The 23,216-nt window shown below is 38.7% G+C and overlaps 2 protein-coding genes across 6 annotated transcripts in view; one reads left to right on the top strand and one right to left on the bottom strand.

Annotated features, from left to right (window-relative positions):
- Positions 1-8,684, bottom strand: part of usp24 (ubiquitin specific peptidase 24) — a 71,581-nt gene extending 62,897 nt beyond the window's left edge. For 3 of the 5 annotated variants that reach the window (XM_037771195.1, XM_037771196.1, XM_037771197.1), the window contains exons 1-4: positions 8,159-8,683; positions 1,088-1,256; positions 775-842; positions 537-680 (exon numbers count right to left, since the gene is read on the bottom strand). In XM_037771195.1, the coding sequence (XP_037627123.1) occupies positions 537-680; positions 775-842; positions 1,088-1,256; positions 8,159-8,488 (711 nt within the window). In that variant the 5' untranslated portion in view covers positions 8,489-8,683. Of the gene's footprint in view, positions 1-536; positions 681-774; positions 843-1,087; positions 1,257-8,158 lie in introns of all 5 variants that reach the window. The other 2 variants (XM_037771193.1, XM_037771194.1) reach the window with 1 other exon arrangement.
- A 2,733-nt stretch (positions 8,685-11,417) lies between these two features.
- Positions 11,418-16,348, top strand: bloc1s2 (biogenesis of lysosomal organelles complex-1, subunit 2). The gene is made up of 5 exons (XM_037771303.1): positions 11,418-11,646; positions 13,000-13,116; positions 13,535-13,654; positions 13,731-13,835; positions 15,469-16,348. The coding sequence occupies exons 1-5, from the start codon at positions 11,481-11,483 to the stop codon at positions 15,498-15,500; spliced, it is 540 nt and encodes a 179-aa protein (XP_037627231.1). The 5' UTR covers positions 11,418-11,480; the 3' UTR covers positions 15,501-16,348.
- The last annotated feature ends 6,868 nt before the right edge of the window (positions 16,349-23,216 follow it).

Genomic DNA, 23,216 nt, shown 5'->3' with positions numbered 1-23,216 from the left:
AGTAGAGTAGGTCATTTGGAGCAGAGAGCGTGTGTACGTGGGAAGTGAGTGGTGAAGTGAGAGAGAGAGAGGGCGGCGGGAGCAAGTAACGTTACTGACTCCGGCCCAAGACCTTCCGGGCTACTGTAGAAACATGGCGGACTCCGTGAAGAGGACCTGCTCCCTATGTAGATATAAACATCTCATTCTAAGTTAACAAAAACGCAACAAATCTTATTATCAGGTGATTATACATTAAAGAAAACATACTTATTAATATTATATTCCATTTCTGTCCATAGATCCACCTAACTGTTACACACTGGTCCTTTAAAGCAAATTATTTAATTGACCATCTGCCACATAATTATAATTGATTGATCAGTTAAATCAAAATGAGTTAGTAAATTGTTTTCCAGATTATTTTCAAGGTGAATTTATTTACATCAAAGTTAAAAATATGTATTTATATTTAAAGAAATAATACAAAAAGTAGACAGTAGAAAGGTATTAAAAGACAAATATTTAAGAGAGACAGAGAGCGTGAGATAACACACCATAGTCAGGACTCCCATCAGGTTTACAGGTACGGGGTCCTGCTTCACCCTCTCTGCAACCAGCTCCACCAGCAACATGAGCATGTTGTAGATCCCCTCGTGGATCTCGGTGCCCCATTTGTGTACGGCACTGCTGGTCAGCAACTGGTGACGGCGGACAAGAAAGTCAGGAAAATGTAAGTAACCTAATCAAGTACTACACACAGTCACTTAGATCTCTGGTGTCTTTGCTGCTCACCTTTTTAAAGGCCTCCGGCATGCACCGATCTATGAACCGCTTACAGTTCTCATCAGCGTCAGCAAGACCTGGCAGAGAGGGAGATTCACATTTTCACATCCAAACATGGAAAAAAAAAAAAGATTGCTGTGACGAAGGAGATGCAGATTGAGCCATGTAACACAAGTGTCCAAAATAACAACATGTGAAAAACAACCCCAACGGTCCAAATTAAACCAACACCGCCCACACAGTAACACAGATGGAGAGCATTTAGTTTAATGCAGATCTTGAAAAAACAATTTTCATCCCTCACAATCGTGCTCTTTCTTACCGTGCCGGGCGAGGCAGGTGGACGCGATAAGACACTTGCCCAGGGACTCCTCTCTCTTGTAAGGTATGGACCAGTGGTCGGTAAAGACTCGACTCTCCAGCTCGTACAGGTTGGTGGTGGGAAACTCCATGCTGCCCCCCGAGCAGTTCCCATTCTCATCATTGCTCCTCTGTAAACACACATGTGACATGATTACAACCTAATGCAATGGGTGACTTTGTTTAACTCACACAGCTACTGTAGTCCCTGCGTCAAGCATTGTTTTAGGACACTGCAGCTGTCCTCTGTGCAAGGCGAGGTTAATCCAAACGGCCTCTGGCAATGATAAAGTCAGACAGGATGATGCTTGATTCTTTTCCTCCCTCTGGGAGAAGAGCGATGGCATTCATTTGGAAAGTGTGTCCTCTCTCGTCAACGATCTGCCCTTCAATCCCTGCATCGTTTTGTCCCTCCATTTCCTCCCAAAAAAGCATTCAAAACAAATCAAGGCAAGTGCTTGTTTTCAAGTGTTTCACAGAGCGTTAAATTCAAAAAGACTGTGATCGCTAAAGTCAAATGTAATGTACCCCCTGTCACGTATGACACCGTCTTATTAGCAGTATGATGCTATCCACTATGACATATTTCCCTCTTACACTCTGCATGTATGGTTCAAAATGCTAAACTCAGGCTCAGCTCACTGTTGCTGTATGAGAGAACGCAACATGGCCAGTAGCAGTAAAGTCTATGAGTCCATGTGGGGAAAGCAGACAAAGGATTATTGAATTATTTACATCATAAAGTTGTTTACATATTCATGAAGTCATCTGAATATTCATGGATAAATTGCAGAACTTCCTCCTCTGAAATAGTGCTGCTACCCGGTGGAACATTTCAGAACACGTGCAACACTAAACCGCACGTCGTATTTGAAATAAACTAATGATTTGAACTATGGCTACTATGTGGACTGACATGGGCTCATTGGATCCACAAGAGTCTCAGCTTCCCACTAAAAAAACCTAAGGAATCTATTGGTACCAACCATGTCATACTAGCTTGTTGCAAAGGAGGTTAAATAACGCTCCAAACTTGCACAACATTTTGGCGAGGAAAAACTGGCATGGCCATTTTCAAAGGGGTCCCTTGACCTCTGACCTCCAGATATGTGAATGAAAATGGGTTCTATGAGTCTCCCCTTTACAGACATGCCCACTTTATGATAATCACATGCAGTTTGGGGCAAGTCATAGTAAAGTCAGCACATTGACACACTGACAGCTGTTGTTGCCTGTTGGGCTGCAGTTTGCCATGTTATGATTTGAGCATATCGTATTATGCTAAATGCAGTACCTGTGAGGGTTTCTGGACAATATTTGTTCTTGTTTTGTGGTGTTAAAGCATAAAGCAAGCGTATTTGCCCACTCCCATATTGATAAGTGAATTAAATACTGGACAATCATGCGTTTAATCGCGATTAAATATTTTAATCAATTGACAGCCCTGGCAGAAATATTCAAATACACCATTTTTAGAATAGGTGCAAAAACAAATTTATACTGCGTTCAAAAAGCTGCATGATTTTTGCCCCAAACTGCATGGGATTATGATTACGTTGGCATATCTGTGAAGGGGAGACTTGTGGGTACCCATAGAATCCATTTTCATTCACATATCTTGAGGTCAGAGGTCATGGGACCCCTTTGAAAATGACCATGCCAGTTTTTACTCGGCAAAATGTAGCCTAACTTTAGACTTTCCTAGCTCTAAAACTGAGCCTGCTACAGCCTCTGAAAGACAGTAAAGTCAGTCGGGATCTTTGGCGATCCTGCGGGTCTCAGAGGGTTAAGGGTGGAGGCTTGACCTGCCGTCTTGTATCATAAAGTATCTGAAACTATGCCAGCTTTCACTACATCATAAATGATTAAACCTATTACAACCCATTTGTCCATTTTGCCTGTAAGCACTGCAGAGCAGTACAAATATTAATACAGCCAAGTATAGTTAGGTCAAGTCTTCTTTTTCATTTTGAATACATCTCCACATATTAGCATACATAATGGTCAATGTGTTCAGTGCTTGTTTTACTGCGCTGCAAGCTGATACATAACCTAAAGTGATGGATGAGCGTTAAAAGAAGAAGAGGAGAGAGGGAAGGAGAGGAGGAAGCAACAGAGAAGCATCATATTTCATCTCTTCCCTTTCTAGGAAAATTAGAAATGACAGATAGATTGATGAGCGGAAGGAAAGACTAACCTAACACCGGCATTAGAAAACACTAGGTTCAAAAGTAACCGCTGCTCACAGGATTTCCAAATCAGAACTCACTGACAATTTAACTTGACTATAAAAACTGGTTCCTTTTATTTAAAGAAGAACGACAGCATAGAGAAGAGAAGAAACGTACCATCTTCGTAAACGATATACAGGACGTCTCGCAAATTATCACCAAACAGGAGACCAAACACGCATACAAACATGCAAATAAGCTGCTCAGTGTTTACAGACTTAAAGCCTTCAGGGAGAAAGGTTCACGTCTCAAAGGCATGTGTGGTTGTGCAGGACGAAGAGGTAACTCCGCTCTGTTACTATGCACCCTGCAACTCTCCTGGGACCTCCTGCAAAATCTGCAATGTGTTTGTGTGTGTGTGTGTGTTAGAGACTGCAGGGCTATATTTAGGAGCATAACATGGGGCCATAGGGCTATGACATGCCTCTTAAGCACAAATACAGCAAACAGAGGAAGTGGAGAAAGGAAATAAAGCGCTTTCATCCTTGTAGCTTGTTCCCTATACTGAAAGTTTCAGAACTTATAATAGCATGTGGGAGTGAACACTTGTTCATTTCTCCATCTCACGACAAATACGATATCTGTAAATGTTTCAATAATACAATAATGGCTCAAACATGGATAAATCATTCATTAGACAAGCTGGATTAGATGGGAAAATAGGTTCAAATTAGACTTCGTTGGCATGTGGACATAAGGAGAAAATTATTTTGGCAGCTCTTAATGAACTCAGAGAGTGAGTCACTTTGGGCTGAGTTAGTTTGTAACAACACCATTATTGGCATATTTACAAAAATAGGTTCATTATCTAGAGGAGTGATTCTCAAAGTGGGGTCCTTGGCACTTATGTCAGAGGGTCCGTGAAATAATTTGCAATAAATTATAAAATTGTGCTGCATCATTAAAAAGATGGGGACCATTTGCGCCAATAAAACAAGCATATTATGTCCATTACTCCCACCCATGTTAGCTTTGGGTTAATAGAAACTCTGATATGATTGTGACACACAGCAATAAATTCATTATTTTAAAGTTGAAGCACTTACTGAAAGCCAGCTTTAGACTGGTACGTTTAAATATCTGGATTTATTACGACTAAGTCTTGCTACTGTTCATTTTCTGAAGGCTTTTAAGATCAATTACTTGAAATATATACGTTATAAATGCTGTCAAGTTGAGTCTAAATGCAATTTGAATAAAATTACCCTCCTTTAAAAAGGCATATAAGTGGTATTAACATTCAATAACGTTGCAAATTTCCCAGCTGTGGGACTAATAAAGGATTACCTCATTTTACCGTATCTTTGCATGATTCAAATTGAAATGTTTTTTCTGTTTATCACTATGAAACATGAATAGTTCCATAGGCACCTCAGAGTACAAATGGCAGAACAAATATGTTTAATCGGTGTTACGATTAAGAGGAGGTCCTTGGACAAATGTTCTCGTCTGGAAGGGGTCCCTGGCCCAAAAAAGTTCTATAATAACCTGCAAGTGTATGCTATTTTCTGTATACTGTAAATGCCAACAGTTGTTTACTATAACAGACTGCATCAAAGTGTGGAGAAAGAAAGATGGCCAACAGGTATTGTGGCCAGAGTAGCTTACAGTGATACCCAATTTTTATGTCATTCCAAGACGGTTTAGGGACCCCGGTATGCAGAAATATTCACCATTTAAGAATAGGCTAAAATAACATATTTGTATTGCATGCAAAAAACTGCATGTGATTATCACAAAGTGGGCATGTCTGTAACGGGGAGACTCGTGGGTACCCATACAATCCATTTTCATTCACATATCTTGAGGTCAGAGGTCAAGGGGACCCCTTTGAAAATGGTCATGCCAGTTTTTCCTCATCAAAATGTAGCCTAACTTTAGCCTTCACTAGCACTAAAACTCAATTGACAGTCACAGTTTAAATTAGACTTCTTTGGCACGTGGACATAAGGGAAAAATCTTTTTTGAACTCAGAGAATGAGTCACTTTGGGCTGAGTTAGTTTGTAACAACACCATTATTGGCATATTTGCAAAAATAGGCTCATTATCTACAGTAACCTTCAATTTTCTGCAAACTGTTGTCTACTATAACAGCCTTAAATACAAGTTAGTGGAGAAAGAAGGTATTGTGGCCAGAGTAGTTTATTTGTACCTATTCTACTGACCCATAATCACAGCAGCCATCACAGGGAGACAACAAGTGTTTGAATCAACAGTTCACATGATTTGTGACTTTCCCAGAGAGAAGTGTTGCTCTCTTTTGACAGCACCTGCAGGGGTTTTAGGGAGGATATGAGAGAGAGCAACAGGCTTGAGGTGCAAGTTCATTGAGTTGCTCAAGTTGCCAGTCAAAGCCATGTCTTGTGTGGACAGGTATTTAAGGAGTAGCCAACGCGGTTCACCTGCTACAACACCACATAAACACAGTTAACTAGGAAGAGCTGCAGGTAAATCACTGACAGAACCAACTGGCCTCAAAAAGCATCAAATGCAACAGACTCTTGTACATGTAATAACTCATAAACTTGACATGTTGACAGCTGACAATGTGGACAAAAGAATGACCAAAATGGCTACCCCAAAAAGACGTTGCGAAACCGCTTCTAAGCCCGGTTCTAGTGGACCGCAATCTCTGCAGGTAGCTGAGCACCGGTTGACAGCCAACCCTGAAAGCTGACAAGTTTCAAGTTTATTTGTCATATGCATTTAAAAGAAGTGTACAGGGCGCCTGGTTAGATCAGTTGGTAGAGCGGGCGCCCATGTAACAGGCCTCAGTCCTGACCGCGGTGGCCCGGATTCGAATCCGGCCTGTGGCCCTTTCCGCATCCACTCTCTCTCTCCCCCCTTTCCAAGACTCTATCCGCTGTCAATAAAAATGGTAAAAAAATGCCCCCAAAAATAACTTAAACAAAACAAAAAAAGAAGTGTGCAGTCTAATGCAATGAAATGCATTTTACCCTGGCTCTCTCTCAGCCTTTAAAATCTATAAATAGTACAGTTGATAAATACTACAATAAATAAGCCAATACCTGAGAATAAAATTATAAAACAACCTAAAAACATCCATAAAACAATCCACTGCTCTGCATTCATTTAGTGCTGCTGTTCAGTAGTCTGACCGCCTGCCTGAGGGTAAAAACTGTCTCTGAGGCTAGAGGTCCGAGCTCTGATGCTCTGTAGGCGCCTCCCTGAAGAGAGATAAGAGAAAAGACTATATAATCCGGATGACTTGTGTCCTGCATGATACAAATTGCTTACTTCCTGCAGCGAGTGGATCTGCAAAAGCAGCCGCTAAAGCAGACTGATATACCTCCAGCAAACTGTCCCACAGGCTAACTCATAAGAGTGGTTACCTACTATTAATTATTATTATTATTAGTTAAATGTGTGATTTTCAATCCTCCAGAGTGATGCCTCCTCTGTGCGGCTACACCTGGTTTCTTTCCCTGGGCCATAGAGGAACAAACAATAAATCTGTGCAATATCAATACACTGAATGTGAAATACATTTGTCTGTGCAATATATCCTTTGATGCAATATACACCTCAAGTGCAACTACCTATGTTTACATTTTATTTATTACATCTACCCTACCTATTTTACAAGTGCAATTACCTCTGTTTACATTACATCTATTTTTTATATTTTATACTTCTAGTGTAACACTTCTGTTTATATTTATTTATTACATCTACTTTACCTGTTTTATTTGTCTTATTATAACTGTGTGTGTTTTTTACCTGTTATATGTTTTACTTGTTATATGTTTTATCTGTTTTATTTGTCTTATTATAACTGTGTGCGTGTTTTCATTGTTATATGTTTTACCTGTTTTATTTTGCTTTATAACTGTGTGTGTTTTACCTGTTATATGTTTTTTCTACCTCTTTTATTCTTGTCAAGTATTTGTTTTAAAGCACTGACCAGAAGTGGAAACTGTGAATCTCGTTGTATTTAATACAATAATGACAATAAAGCTTTCTATTTTATTCTATTCTATTAGACTCCAACCACTGGTGCACTTTACACTATACATCCTATATACCACTTTATAGACTGCACATATGTACATATTACATGTATTTATTGACGGACTGTACACACTATGTTCACCCATTCACTTTGTATCTTTTATATCTCTATTTATTGTTTTTATATTTTTTGTATACCTTTACCTCTCCTGTGTTTCACTCTGTTTGCTGATGTTTGCTGCTTTGACACCTGAATTTCCCTCCAGGGATTAATAAAGGTTCATCTAATCTTTATCTTAACACTTTTTTATTTCACTATTTATATTTATGTATTTATTACATCTACTTTACCTGTTTTATTTGTCTTATTATAACTGTGTGTGTATGTTTTATCTTCCTGGTTTAGTCTTGTGTCAAGTATTTGTTTTAAAGCACTGACCAGAAGTGGCAACTGTGAATCTCGTTGTATTTAATACAATAATGACAATAAAGCTTTCTATTCTGTTATAACTCAGCTGCTGGCGCGTTCAACTCCCAACTAACCGTTAGCCAGCTAGCATGCTACTAGCGAGCTAACTAGCTTGGTTAGCTAGCTTGTAAGTTTATAATTGAACATGTAGGTGAATTGTTTAATTAAGTAGATCAACGTGAAGTTAGCTGACTATTCTCCAGTCACTGTGAGTTAGTGATATAGTCCTGTGTTCAGTAGGAGAGGAGAGTATTTCACCACCTGCTCTCTGACAGCTCACGTTGGTTAGCATTAGCATTGAAGCTAACTGTAGCTAGTTAAATGGGCGAGCCCACTATTTGGCAAGTTGATGCTTCTCACCTCGCTGTCCACTACGTCGTGGTACGCAGGCGGCGGGTCAAACCCTCCGGTCCCGGTGGTGGTCCCGGTCCGGTTCTCCCCGCTACCGCTGCCGTCTCCTCCACCTCCTCCTCCTCCGCCGGTCGTGGAGCCGCCGCCGCCTCCAGGGGGTGCAGGCCCGCTCTCCATCGGCTCGTATCCGTACCCGAGTCCGGGGCTTTCGTTCGTCAGCAGCGCCACCGCCTCGTTGATGTCGTTCTTCGCCAGCCGGAGCGCCTTCCGGATCACGTCGGGGTCCGGGAAGCCCATGCAGAGGAGCGTGGTGATGTGCTGCTCCTCTTCGGTCTCCATGTTTCAGGGGGTTTCTCTCTCTATCGCTAGACTGAGTTAGTAGTAACGGGGTGTTCGGCACAGCCCTGGAGCTGTGCACGCCGCCATGTTTACAGTCCTCTGCTGCTGCTGCTAGCCAGCCTGCCTGTCACGAACTGTGGCTTCACCACCACACACACAACAGCGCCGTCTCGGGGTGTTATGGCGACTTCTGCCTGCCAAGAACTGCATGCTGCTCGCGGGAGCGCGCACAGCGAAACATTCCTAGACATTCCTAGATTTTTTTTTTAATTAAATTAAATTAAATTAAATTAAATTAAATTGAATCCCAAAAATTCTTAGACGTTGTAAAGATTTCTAAGATGTATTACTGTTTAACAATATATTTTTACTGTTATATATATGATGTATGGAAGCCCATTTATGCCAGGATTTAAAAAACAAAATTAAATTAAATTAAATTAAATTTTAAAAATTCCTAGACGTTGTAGTGATTTCTAAGATTTATTACTGTTTAACAATTTCTTTTTACTGTTATAAATATGATGTATGGAAGCCCATTTATGCCAGGATTTAAAAAACAAAATTAAATTAAATTAAATTAAATTGAATCCAAAAAAATCCTAGACGTTGTAAAGATTTCTAAGATTTATTACTGTTTAACAATATATGTTTACTGTTATATATCTGATGTATGGAAGCCCATTTTTGCCAGGATTTAAAAAAACAAAATTAAATTAAATTAAATTAAATTTTAAAAATTCCTAGACGTTGTAGTGATTTCTAAGATTTATTACTGTTTAACAATTTATTTTTACTGTTATAAATATCTGATGTATGGAAGCCAATTATGATGTATGGAAGCCTTGACCACCAATTCGCCATGAATAAATAAATAATAAATAATACATAATCCGAAAGTGAGATGAAATAAATTATTATTACAATTTTCTTTTTCTTTATTACACATTTTTATTCACTTTTGGGGGTATAAATGATGTATGGAAGCCCATTTTTGCCAGGAATAAATAAATAAATAATATATATATATATAGCGAAAATTCCTAGACGTTGTGATGATTTCTAAGATTTATTACAATAAAAAATATAACATTTTCTTCATTACACATTTGTATTCACTGTTGGGGGTATACATGATGCATGGAAGCCAATTTTTCGAAAGGAAAATAAAGAAATAAAGGAATAAATAAAATACAATTAAAAAAAATAATCCGAAAATGTGATGAAATTTATTATTATTACATTTTTTTCTTCTTTTCTTCACTATACATTTTTCTTCACTATTGGGGGTATACATTATATATGGAAGCCCATTTTCACCAGGAATTAATAAATAAATAAATAAAATGAATGAATAATACGAAAGTGAGATGAAATTTATTATTATTACATTTTTTTCCTCTTTTCTTCATTACACATTTTTTATTCACTGTTGGGAGTATAAATGATGTATGGAAGCCCATTTTCACCAGGAAAAAATAAAAAATAAATAAATAAATAAATAAAATGAATGAATAATCCAAAAGTGAGATGAAATTTATTATTATTAAAATGTTTCTTCTTTTCTTTATTACACATTTTTATTCACTTTTGGGGGTATACATGATGCATGGAAGCCCATTTTCGCAAGGAAAATAAATAAATAAAAAAAAAATTATCCGAAAGTGAGATGAAATTTATTATTACTATTACATTTTTTTCTTCTTTTCTTCATTACAAATTGCATTCACTTTTGGGGGTATACGTAATGTATGGAAGCCCATTTTCGCAAGGAAAAAATAGATAAATAAAATGAATGAATAATCCGAAAGTGAGATGAAATTTATTATTATTAAATTTTTTTTTCTTCTTTTCTTCATTACACATTTTTATTCACTGTTGGGGGTATAAATGATGTATGAAGACCATTTTCAACGGGAAAAAATAAATCTCTCTCTCTATATATATATAATCCGAAAGTGAGATGAAATGTATTATTATTTATTAAACTTCTTATTAAAACATTTACTATTATTAAAAAAAAAAATCTTTTCTTTATTACATATTTGTATTTTCTGGCTTTTAGTTGACTTTGAGAGTTGCCTTTCTATATTATTGTCCTTTGTCTTTTAAACATGTTTTTTGTGTTTTTATGGTTTTGTTTTTACGTTTTTTTATGCTATATTTTGATTGTACAGCAATTACTGTAAGTGTGCTTTATAGCCTAAATAATTTTGGAATTTGTCCCTGGAAGAAACTGGCTTTTATTACTCTTTATTCAACAAGGACCATACACAAAAACATTAATCTCAAAAATGAGAAGAGATTATTTATGATAGATTTAGCTATTAGCTAAATCTACAAGTACACATCAACATATAAATGCCAGCACATTACTATAGTACAACTATAATATATGATATAGATATATAAAATGCATCCCAGAAATGCTCCTATTTCAGCCAAAGTAAGTGTTGTATCTACTCACGTATGCCCAAAATGTATGCTAGTAAAACCATTTGTGTCCTAAGTGTCTATGGAGAAACATAAGAGGTGGGTCCATGCTTAGGCTTAAGTTTTGTTTCCCAATAACAATTGCTAAAACATATTTAATTATATTAATATATTAACCTTTTACAACTTAATTCCCCCTAAGTGAATTGTTTTCGTAAGTGTACTGTAATTCTAAATTAGATACCATATCTATATCTATATATATATTATATATTTATGTATTATATATATATATATAATTATATTATTACTTGAACAAATATTATATATATATAAAATATATATATATATATATATATACATATATATATATAATATTTGTTCTAGTAATAATATATAATATATATGGGGCTGGTTATATGCAGCATAAATTATGCTTCACATTCCAGCCTCATCAGGGTGTGGCAATGCGCGCGAGTAGGGCTGGTGGTCGCTCGTGGTGGCGGGCGGACGTCACGTGATCACTCATGTGACGAGCGAAAGTCAAAACAGGAACAAAATGGCTGCAACTGGCGACGACGCCGCAGCAATGGACAGCATCTCCAGAGCTCCGGCGGCCCAGCTAGCGGCTCTGAACGCGGCTGCGAGTTCCAGCAGCCCGGCTGAAGCTCCGGAGGAGGCGGCGGAGCTACCGGCGGTCGCTCCCAAGAAGACCAGCACCAACAGTAGGTGATGTTACCTGGCTGCTTCCGTAGCATGCTAATGCTAACAGTAGCATCACACAGTAGCCTGATTATGAAGCTTCACAGTGATGGTTCATTGTGTTTACCTGATTATGAAGCTTCACAGTGATGGTTCATTGTGTTAACCTGATTATGAAGCTTCACAGTGATGGTTCATTGTGTTTACCTGATTATGAAGCTTCACAGTGATGGTTCATTGTGTTAACCTGATTATGAAGCTTCACAGTGATGGTTCATTGTGTTAACCTGATTATGAAGCTTCACAGTGATGGTTCATTGTGTTAACCTGATTATGAAGCTTCACAGTGATGGTTCATTGTGTTTACCTGATTATGATGCTTCACAGTGATGGTTCATTGTGTTTACCTGATTATGAAGCTTCACAGTGATGGTTCATTGTGTTAACCTGATTATGAAGCTTCACAGTGATGGTTCATTGTGTTTACCTGATTATGAAGCTTCACAGTGATGGTTCATTGTGTTTACCATCATTGTGAATCTCATAACTTTACTATTGTTTTCCTGGCTTTATTGTTGGATTTACTTATTGTTTGAACTGGTGTTTAGTGTTGTGTTTAAGCTGCTAATGTGTTATGTTTATTTGTTTGTTTATTTGTTTTGCACAATTTAAGACTATACAACATAACAAAATAATAAATGAATAATATAAAGTGCAGGAAGAGGCAAAAAACCCACTGGGCTTATGTGAAACCTCCACCTAGAGAAGATTAATATAAACAAATAATATGATTACATAATAGTGATAACAAACAATTAGGACAAGATATATATATAATAATAACAATAACAATACAGTAAATATATCAAAAAAGATAAGTGTGTGTGTGTGTTGCGTGGAAGTGTATGTTTAGTGTTTGTGAGGAGGATATTGATTTAAATATCTATAATGACTTCTGGGAAATCGTAACCAAACAATATTGTGAGTGGGAAAAAATAAAAAAAACATAAAAACAGATACATGGACAACATGGGGAAAAGCAATTAAATGACCCTTTAAGCGACTTTTGAAACATTTGACAGATGAGCAGTTTTTTGATAGATGTGAAAAGCTACTCCATAATTTGGTTCCCCTAAATCTTATCGAAAATTGACCCCTACTAGTGATGAATTTAGGAGGATGAAGATCTAGAGATTGACGGGTTGGGTAAGATGGACCTGAGAATTTGTTTTAAAATAGGTCTTGAACTGCTCAGGAATATTCCCACCAGAAAGTATCTTGTAAATAAAAACACATATTTGAGAAATATTGCTATCATAAATAGTAAGAATCTGGAGTTAATGCTGTTGTTTATCCTGCTAATGTGTTGTGTTCAGGTGATGGAGGTGTGGAGACAGCAGAGGAGGCTGTGGAGCCTGCAGAGCCAGATATCAACGAGTTGTGCACTGACATGTTTGAGAAGATGGCCATCTTCTTGCAAGGAGAACTAACAGGTCTGATAACACATAGCACACTTTCTCTTCTATCTATACCAGGGGTCAGCAACCTTTACTATCAAAAGAGCCATTTTAGAGTAAAAAAATAAAATGTTTTCGGCTCTTGATCATTGTGATGAAGGTAACACAGTTTATAGTCTAAGTATATAGTCTAATGCAGTGAGGGCCAAAGAGACAATGTACCACGGACTATTAGGGCCACATTGAGGGAAAAAAATGTGAGATTTCCAGAATAAAGTCATAACTTTAGGAGAAAAAAGTAACTTTACGAGAAAAAAGTCATAACTTTAGGAGAAAAAAAGTTGTTATATTACGAGAAAAAAGTCGTAATATTACGAAAATAAAGTCATAACTTTACGAGAAATAAAGTCTCAGATTTATTTATTTTTCTCTCCCTACGTCCTTACCTGATCAGGAACTTGTGAGGATTACCGTCTGTTGGAGAACATGAACAAGCTCACCAGTCTGAAGTACATGGAAATGAAGGACATCAGCATCAACATCAGCCGTAACCTGCAGGATCTCAACAACAAATGTGAGTGTGAGATAACATTATCTGCTCAAAAACTCTGAAAAACTGTTATATTCTTATATGTATGTTTTTGCTCTAGATGCCAGCTTACAGCCCTACTTGGACCAGATAAATCAGATCGAGGAACAGGTGTCTTCACTTGAACAGGCTGCCTACAAACTGGACGCGTACTCCAAGAAACTGGGTAAGACTTTAATGTACAGAAGTGTGCATGCATAATAATAGAGCTGCAACGCTTAATCTAAAAAAAAAAAACAGAACAGAATGACATAAAACAACATAAAGAACATCTGTAAGGTCACCCTCCAGCAACCATCAAAAAAGACATGATATAATATAAGCCACATCCAGTGGTGGAAGAAGTACTCAGAGTAAATCTACACTGTGGTATTGTTACTTTTACTCAAGTAAAAGCTCTGTTACAAGTAAAAGTCCTGAATTTTACTTATGTAAAAGTACAAAAGTATCAGCATCAAAAAGTACCAAAAGTAAAAGTACTAATTATGCAGAGTGGTCCATTTCAGAATAATGCATATTATATGATTGAATTATAATTATTGATGCATTAAAATGTACATTACTTTAATGTTGAAGCTGGTAAAAGTGGATTATATACACTGTTGGGTGGCTCGTGAATTTCACCATGGGATCAATGAAGTCTTATCTTTATCGAATTTAATGCATCATAATTTATTTGTTGATAATATTTTGTATTATTAATCTGAATCTGCAAAGTAACTAACTTTATTAAATAAAGTGTAGTGGAGTAAAAAGTACACTATTTCCTTCTGAGATGTAGTGGAGTAGAAATATAAAGTAGCAGAAAATGGAAATACTCAAGTAAAAGTACAAGTTCCTTAAAACTGTACTCAAGTACAGTACGTAAGTAAATGTACTTAATTACTTTCCACCACTGGCTATATCTGAGAAAAAACAAACCCGTCCCTTATCATGAACACACATCCTACATCCAAAACTGTCAATATGCTTCCTTTGCTTGACTAGGTTTGATGAATGTCTTGTTTTTCTTTGTCAATGAGAGCTCACTCCACCCATGACAGCAGAAACATAATAACCTCTCTTTCTATTTGCTGCCTATTTTGTCTGCTGTGTGTCGCACGGACCAATAATAGTACAACCACCTCCATCAGCTCATATTGCAAAGCATGATGTAGTCTACCAGCAGATGGTGCTATGACACCACAAACAATCCCTCACCTAAATATTTCAACGTTACAGCTCACAAAGAGACAGACAAACATCACCAGCCTGTGTTGCATTTTGACTTTAATGGTCTCATATTGTAAAAAGTGAGATTTTCATGTCTTTTATATTATAAAGCAGGTTTAAGTGCTATATAAATACTGTTAAACTATCAAAATACTCAATATACAGAGAAATACACACAGCCCGTATTTAGAAATTGTGCATTTGAAACAAGCCGTTAGGATTTCTGTCCATTTGTGATGTCACAAATATACAATATTTAGATCATTACACGGTTTTAAACAAACATTTTAAATGTGTCCCAGTTATTTCCTGTTGAAGTGTATGTAAATAACGTCAGCTGACAGGAAGTAAACATGGACCCAAACTGTTGCCTAGCAACACAATTTTGTTGAAATGCACTAAAACAGAGCGTTTCAGGTAGACAGTATGAGGAAAATAAAGTTTTTTTTTAAACATTACAGCATGTAAACATGTTCTAGTGGAAACATAAAATACAAGTATGAACCTGAAAATGAGCACGATATGGGACCTTTAAGCAGCCATTATCTGCAGAGTGATCACATCCCTCTGTTTTCTTTTCTTTACAGAGGCCAGATTCAAAAAACTGGAGAAGCGATGAGGAGGGGAAGAAGTTATGAGAGTTATGGACGCCTTCTCACCTTCTTTAACCCTGCTGCCTCGCCATCCTCCTCCTCCCTGCCAGCGGAGCCAGGAGCTGCGGGGAGGATGTGAACTGAGACTGAAACAACAAACAGTCAGAGCCACTTTGACACCTAGAAAGGACCCAGGAGGAAGCAGCTGAAGGCACATGAATTAGTACCGCAGTGCTCGGCTTAGATTTAACTCCAGTATCACCGATTTTGGCAGCGGTCGTGCAGCCAAGATGAACCAGAGCGTATGGTCGGTACCCACATACTTGTGCAGATCAACTTTATGATGAATACATCTGCCTAATTACTAGCATATCTTCACTGAGTGGTGGAATCAGATTATACTAATTCACTACTAAACATAAAGAAACAGATTGGCAGAGACTTGTACCATCGGATATAAGAACACTTCTGTCATATGTAGATATTTACACGATGAAGCATGCTCATAGATGTGTTTTAATAAAGTCCCAGCCTTCTTATTCTGATCATTCAGGCAACCAACCTATTGACAGATAGTAATATTCCACTTAGTAATAGTAGCCTGACATGTACATTGGAGTTATTTGTTGTTACACATGTATTTGTCTGAGCAGTGTGAATATACTGAACACAAACTGGTTAATTTATAGAGAGATTGCTACAAAAAAAGGTCACAATGTAGAGCAGCTGGAAATCACACTCTGTCTGTAGAGAGTTTAAAGTTTGCAGTTTGATATGAAGAATATTTGATAATGATGAATTATTGTATTCTATCTAGAGATTTTGACACCAACTGGAGTTTTTTTTTTTAAATAAACCTGATGATGTGCATATCATTGCATGACTGTTTCCTTAAAGGGGATATGTCATGAAAAACTCACTTTATCACTTTTTTTGAACATTAAAGTGGCAGTAGGCAGTATATATTTTTGGCATCATTGGGCAAATATTCCATAATAACCTTTCAGCATATTGTAATTCAAATGTTCTGAGAGAAAACTAGACTTCTGCACCTCCTCATGGCGCCGGCGTCACAAACTTTCTCATTTTACAGCTAAACTGTGCACTACAAGATGATTCTGAAAACATTTCAGTAGAGAAATAGGCATTACAGTAACAGAATATTGATTCATATTTGATCAGCGCTGCCTAGTTTGACCATTTGGTCGGAGTTTGCGAGTGATTGACAGCCGGCTCTCATAGACAGCAGATTGACAGCAGACCTCAGATCAGCTCTTACTGCTTGTTTTCCTCCGGTATGTGAAATCTTGCAGATGCCGTTAGGACACCGGAGGACACATGATTTTTTTTCAGGTTACCTGTTTCACGTACTACTGTCACGATATGGTGACCGTTTTATAAGAATAACTTTTTTTAATCATATTTGCTCCAATCTCGCCTACTTCAGTTTTAAAGCATGTAAACATATTCTAGTAGAAATCCAAAATACAAGTATGAACCTGAAAATGAATATGATATGTCTCCTTTTAAAAATGAACCTACTCCTGACAGTAGATGGCAGACCTGCACCGTGATAGGGACTGAAATTGATTCATAGTGAATGTATGAAATATTGTGTCGCTCTGGAGAAACTGCAAAGAGAAGAGTGAGACCAAACGGAGGGAAACTGATGACCTATACTTGACAATTCAAAGGGCCGGCTGACTAAAGATGTGTGTGATGCCCTCGGTCTCCTTTCTATTAGCTGTCCCAGAGCAGAACCCAGAGCCCGGTTTGCCATGGGCTACAGATTATCTAAACTGACAGGACCTCCCTCCTGAGAGAGTGTGTGTGCGTGTGTGTTGGGTCGTGCACATCAATGCACGTGTGTATATGTTTGTGCAAGACCTAATCTAAAACAGGTCTCTGTCATTAGTCCAGCTGAGGCCCCGGCACAGAGGGAGCTCATTATTCATACTGTAACATTATTTACTGTTGCACTGTGATCCTTCCATCTCTGCCTTTCCAGAGCCCTGGGGCACGAATCCAGCTCCCCTCCCGAAGGCTCTCAAATCAGCTCTATTAAATGATTTTGGGGTTGTTTTCTAAAAGCTAAATGTGAGTGCCAGGAGGCAGTCAAGCAGAGAAGAGAAGGTAACATAGTAATCATAGGTAAACCTTTTTTTTTCAGTTTGGGAAGTACCGCAAAATTACACCATACTGTTGCAATATAGAGTGTGGAAACGTATTATATTCTGTAGAAAATGTGTGTAATAGTGGTTTTCAGACCTGGTGGATGTAAAGTACAGATTTAAAGTCTACGGTACTGATTAATGGAACTGTTATGCCAAGAAGAAATGGCATTATTTTTTAGTTTTTACATCTTACCATCTACTCTCCATCTTAAAAAATAAATAAATCGTATTTTCAAAAGAAAGTGCTGTTATTCTAGGGTGTTGCCTGTGCAGACAAGGAAGCAGAGAAACAAAAGAAATATACGTCAAAAATGACGTTGCCTCTTGGTAGTAATTACAGGAACGAAAGAGTTTCTTTATCTACTTTTCCATATATTTCCAGCTAATAAGAAAAATGTTCCCACGTGCCACTGGGTGTATGGAGAGTTAATGCAGAAGCATCATTCAGCAGTCAAACACGCATGTTGAGAACAAGTGAGTAATAATTTCATAACTGAACTTGTGTTCCGCTGATTGTGATTATCTGCATGTGTGTGTATGCATACTGTATCTGTGCAGCGTGCTTAGTTTCATGCAGTACGAGCTGTGAACTTGGTAGTGAGGAGGTTACATACAGTAAGTATGACATTTTTAGGCGACCAAAATGTTCTAATTAACTTTGACGAACTGAAAACAAACTGTGAAAGGGTTAAAGTTGTAAGACGAAAACACGGACAACTCCCAGACCAGACAACGCCGTGGTAGCGACCTGTCAATCACAAGGCAGCCCCGCCCTAAAGCATCCCCTGCTTTATGGTCTATTTGACTCTAAATGGGACCATAATTTACAAATCTAGTGCAGTGCCCGTTCATGGCGCACCTGTTTGGAACGGGCCGATTGCTTCGGTCCCAGTAGGCTCCCGATATTGCGGCTTGCAGCGTTGTCGGGGACTCATGCCCGTTTGCGGTGCGTGGCCGTTCAGAGTGTGTTGCCATTCAGAGCGGGCTGATTGCTTGGCCAGTTGTTCACTTGTAACGTTAGTATATCCAGCATCCAGCAGCAAAACTGAAATGCACTCAATGAACCCGGTCTTCCTGCTGCAGACGACATGCTTGTCTCATGGTACGTGTCCACAGGGGCGTTTTTTATCGTGAGGGGACGCACCGATCCCAGCATTTCGACGCTTGATGGGCTGTCACTAGAAACTCCCCACCTGATTATACGAACGCTTTCCCTCCGTGGGCTGCTGCTCCCAGCTTTCAAACCGGAAACAACACGGTGGCTCGTTTGGAAACTTTTTTTCTCTTATTTCATGAAAATAGTTTGAAGATACGAAGGACATACAGAAAGAGATTCCTCACTTTACAGTTAAATCATGCTGTATTGAAAGACTTGAAACTAGTGATTGAGACCATAAACTCATGTTTACAATGTTTACTGAGGTAATAAATCAAGTGAGAAGTAGGCTCATTTTCTCATAGACTTCTATACAATCAGACTTCTTTTAGCAACCAGAGGAGTCGCCCCCTGCTGGCTGTTAGAGAGAATGCAAGTTCAAGGCACTTCAGCATTGGCTTCACTTCTCAGACTCGGACGCTGCTGCCTTGTAGTGGTTCTCCATCCTCAGTAATGTAACACGAACATCATGTTTGACCCTATATAACTTAAGAATGGAGATCTTTCAGCTGCACTCAGTGACCAACAAGCTATTTTTTTTTTTACTGTCATAAGAAGAAAACCTAATGCATTCCTTCTGTTCCTCAGAAAAGACATCTCTCTTTTTACTCCCTGATCTCTCTCCACAATGTAAACGCTGATTGCCAGATTTGAAATACACCACAAACAGCAGGGGACTTTACGCAGACAATGACTCCCCTGAAAACATGCTCTAAAAATTATTTTGCAAACCACTTCCCGGCCTCTACTACTGTACACATATACAGAGAGAAAAGACAATGCATGAATAGATCTTAGCACATGTCATATAGTGTAATGCCAGGTTGTATATCAGTTACATGGGAATAATGCTGATTAAATTACATACACTGTGGCTTCAGTTTATAGATATAATCAACTTAGAATAAAGATTACGCAAAATGGACCAAATAGGCCGAACTCAACAAAGAAATTATTCCAATTGAGATCTTTTGAAATGATACAGCTTCAATTTGATTTGGTCTGACAGACCTCAGGAGATTCCCAGAAATGTGACTGAGTATCAAACACATGTCCGTCATCAGCTTCGGCAGAGGAGCTGTTTTCTCTCCATAAGTCTAAAATGGAGACCGGGCCAGTTTAACAATAACAGGGCAGCGTGCCACACCGCAGCGTTGTGTAACTGACAGGCAAGCACGAAGTTTTGGGAAATTTCTGTGTTCATGAATGAGAGCACTCTAAAAGTCATTTTCAAACCACATTTTGTTCTGTTTCTTTTTCGTCCTTGCTCAAAGTTATTTCACTTAACTGAGCAATGTCAACAGATCGGGTGGTGTTGTGAAATCTCTCTATCATTTTTGTCTTTCACTCAATTTCACACACAGAGACAGACCGTGATGGGAGAAACAGACGGGGTGGGAAAAAAATCAACTATGTATCGCCAGAATCTATATATTTGCTTCATTTGAGTCTATGCGGAGGTAGAAGGAAGTTACCGCTTTTATTGTTGTAGTCTGAGTAACGTAACGTCATATCCATTCCGTATCCGTCAACCAAAACAAACTGTAGCGAGTCAAAACGACAAAGTAGAAAACGGGTCCACGTGGCTACGACCTGCATCCTCACATGTTAAACCCAGCGTGGTAAACACTACACATCCAGTAAAGTATGGAAACACTTTGGATTTCACACATTGACAGGTAAAGCAGAGCTGGACATCACGGCTAAAGCTGCATGCTAACTCTGTCATGGATAGGAAACGTTATCGTATCGCGGTAACGTGCAGTCAAGCCGGCCGCCACTCTCATCTCCGTGGTCAAATGGGCCGACGCTACAACTGTAGAGCACCCATATACTGACATTTCTGTTAAATGCATTCAAACGGCCCCGATGGAGCTGACCATGGATGTATAAAGAGAACAGAGCTGACGGGAAAGCTAGAGACGGACTTGGAGAAGTTAGAGGAAGCAGACACATGTGACTACGTCTGGTTTTCAAAATAAGGTGTTAACAAAGGGAACTGTATATACAAAATACATATATGGAAATAAGATTGATTGGATTATATCAACCAGAAGTATAAAACATTACATGTTCCTTATAAATTAAAATGAAAATACCACTAATTTGTGAGGGAAATGTCTTTATTCTTTATTCTTCAATGACTGATTTATTTGACTTCAGGACATCTCTGACTACATACATGCTGAAAATCAAAACATTCTTACTGTATTCATTTAGATATTTTCCAAAGTAAAAGTCCCTAGAAGTGAATGATTCAACTCTTTCCCATGGTCTGGTGTCTTAATATCGAATCGCAATACTTAAAAATTGCGATACATATCAAATCGGCATCCAAGTATTGTGATAGTATGGAATCAGGAGATAGGTGTATCGTCCTAATAAACAGCCCGCCATAACTGCACCTTTTACTACCCTCCTATGTAAAGCAGTGACATTATAAAGACAGCCAAATAGCCAAAGAGCTTCATGTTTACACCCATTTCAAAGCAGCCAATAGCTCTGGGAGGTATTTCAGTGCAAATATAAGCCACATGTGAGATCTGAGGGACTGAGTCAGACTTCAAATACCTTCTAAGAGACGGGCATGAGAAGCCACATGAGGTCAACGTTTGGCACCACAATCACTCACTTCACTCCGCCGCTCACACCTTCATCATATACCGTGCACACATGTGAGGACGCAAGAGCATGCACAAAACCCCGCATGTCACATCTGACCCCTTTGAAACTCGAAACCCAAAAGCCAGCGCTCTGTCAGGTATGTAGTCCTTGGAACGCTTTGACCGACGCAATCCATTTTGATTAGACCAAAAACGTCCGCGCCGTCACTCCATTATTACAAATCTAAAATGAGACCAGATGGGATTGCGGCGCAAAAGCCGTAGGTGCAGCCTTATTTTGGATGTGAGACGGAGCCCAGCCGTCCCCCAGCAGGTAGCAGGGGTGTCAGACTCTGGCTCCGGCCTCAGATCCAGCTCTGATCCCGGGGGTTGAAACGTGGACCGAGGATTCTTTCTCTGCAGGAAGTCGTAACCAGCAACACCTGAGAACTGTCCTGTGTAATCCTTGTTAAATCGTGATATTGGTTTAGTCCTGGTGCGTCTCCCTGCTGTTTGTGTTCCCATTTTGACTTTCTGTGTTTTCATGTGCAGCATGTCCAGCACCATGTCTAAATGGACTCAGCATCTCTGAGACCCCCCATTAGAACCACTCTCAGACTCTTTGGCACCAGAGCTATCAGTGTGTCTGTCCGTGGAGCAGACACAGTGACACTGACCACAACTGGGAGGACATTTCAGACACAAAACACACTTCAAATCTCTGCAATAATGATGATATAATGCCCCACACTCTAACAGAAGAGGACTTTATTTCATATGGTATTTGTATAACATGTCATTGGGAAAACATTGGAGTAGGACATGCAGGAATAAGCTGTTCTGAACACTTAGGTCCTGATCAGACAGAGTGTGTTTCAGCAGTCTGGGGCTATTTTTTGCAATGAGAGTGCTTTTGTGCTGTGCCCTAAACGCCTCAAGTTGAAAAAAAAACTCAACAGCAGAAACAGCAGGCCTGGAAGCAAATTAGGTACTTGAGATTTCAGGTAAGTTGTTTCAATCCATTTAAACTCTACTATTATCTATTAGGTAGTGTACAGTTCATGGTTTGTGTTAAAGAGCGGTCCATCTGAGTTCTGTTCCGTCTATTTTGAAATGGAAACGCCCACTCAGCCGTCAGCAAAAAGCAGTGACTTGGTTACCAAAGTAAGCTAATCAATAAGGTTATGGATAATGTGAATGCTAGCACTAGCTGAGTCAACGTTAACTGGGTTAGTTTGGATGTTTTAAAGTCGTTTTTTATGTATACTCCTGCGTTCTGAGAGGTAAAATTGCTGTTTTTGTGAATGGAGTCTGGTCTGGTCTCTTTCCGATGGGGGACTAAAGTCGTTATATCGTTATCTTCACAGCCACCAGACTTCATTCAGAAAAACAATGATTTTACGTCGCAGAACAAAGGAGTTGCTGCATTGATCGATTAGTTTGTTTGTGTTATTGAGTGACTTTCGGATCTGAACTAATGTGGCGTCCACAGCAGTACATCACTTAGCTTCCGTGCCGGTACTCCTGTCTGCTTCTCCAAACTGGGATTATGCCGACCGCCATCTAAGTTACTGTATGTAATACACTGACTATAAGGATTTATGTATACTGTATATGTAGCAGCATCATCATGCAGAAACCTACGTCAGGTCACGTGGGGACAAAGTGTTTAGAAGGGCTTGAAGGGAAAATAGCATTTTGACACTAAAACAGACTTGACCAAAATGTGAATGTTCAGATTTGAATACATAAGGAACACCACTGGGTAGCTACAGAATGATATAAAAACCAAAAAAAATTTATAATAAT

This window comes from Sebastes umbrosus, chromosome 5 (genome assembly GCF_015220745.1).
Source record: "Sebastes umbrosus isolate fSebUmb1 chromosome 5, fSebUmb1.pri, whole genome shotgun sequence".
In the NCBI taxonomy this organism is placed as follows: domain Eukaryota; kingdom Metazoa; phylum Chordata; class Actinopteri; order Perciformes; family Sebastidae; genus Sebastes; species Sebastes umbrosus.
The sequence above is the reverse complement of the archived record's forward strand: the minus strand, read 5'-3'. Positions and strand labels throughout refer to the sequence as shown.

Excerpts from the sequence above, each read along its gene's own strand:
- bloc1s2 (XM_037771303.1), top strand. The coding sequence starts at position 11,481 with ATGGCTGCAACTGGCGACGACGCCGCAGCAATGGACAGCATCTCCAGA. Across the intron at positions 11,647-12,999 it reads CAAGAAGACCAGCACCAACA|GTGATGGAGGTGTGGAGACA; the intron begins GTAGGTGATGTT and ends TGTTGTGTTCAG. Across the intron at positions 13,655-13,730 it reads GCAGGATCTCAACAACAAAT|ATGCCAGCTTACAGCCCTAC; the intron begins GTGAGTGTGAGA and ends TTTTTGCTCTAG.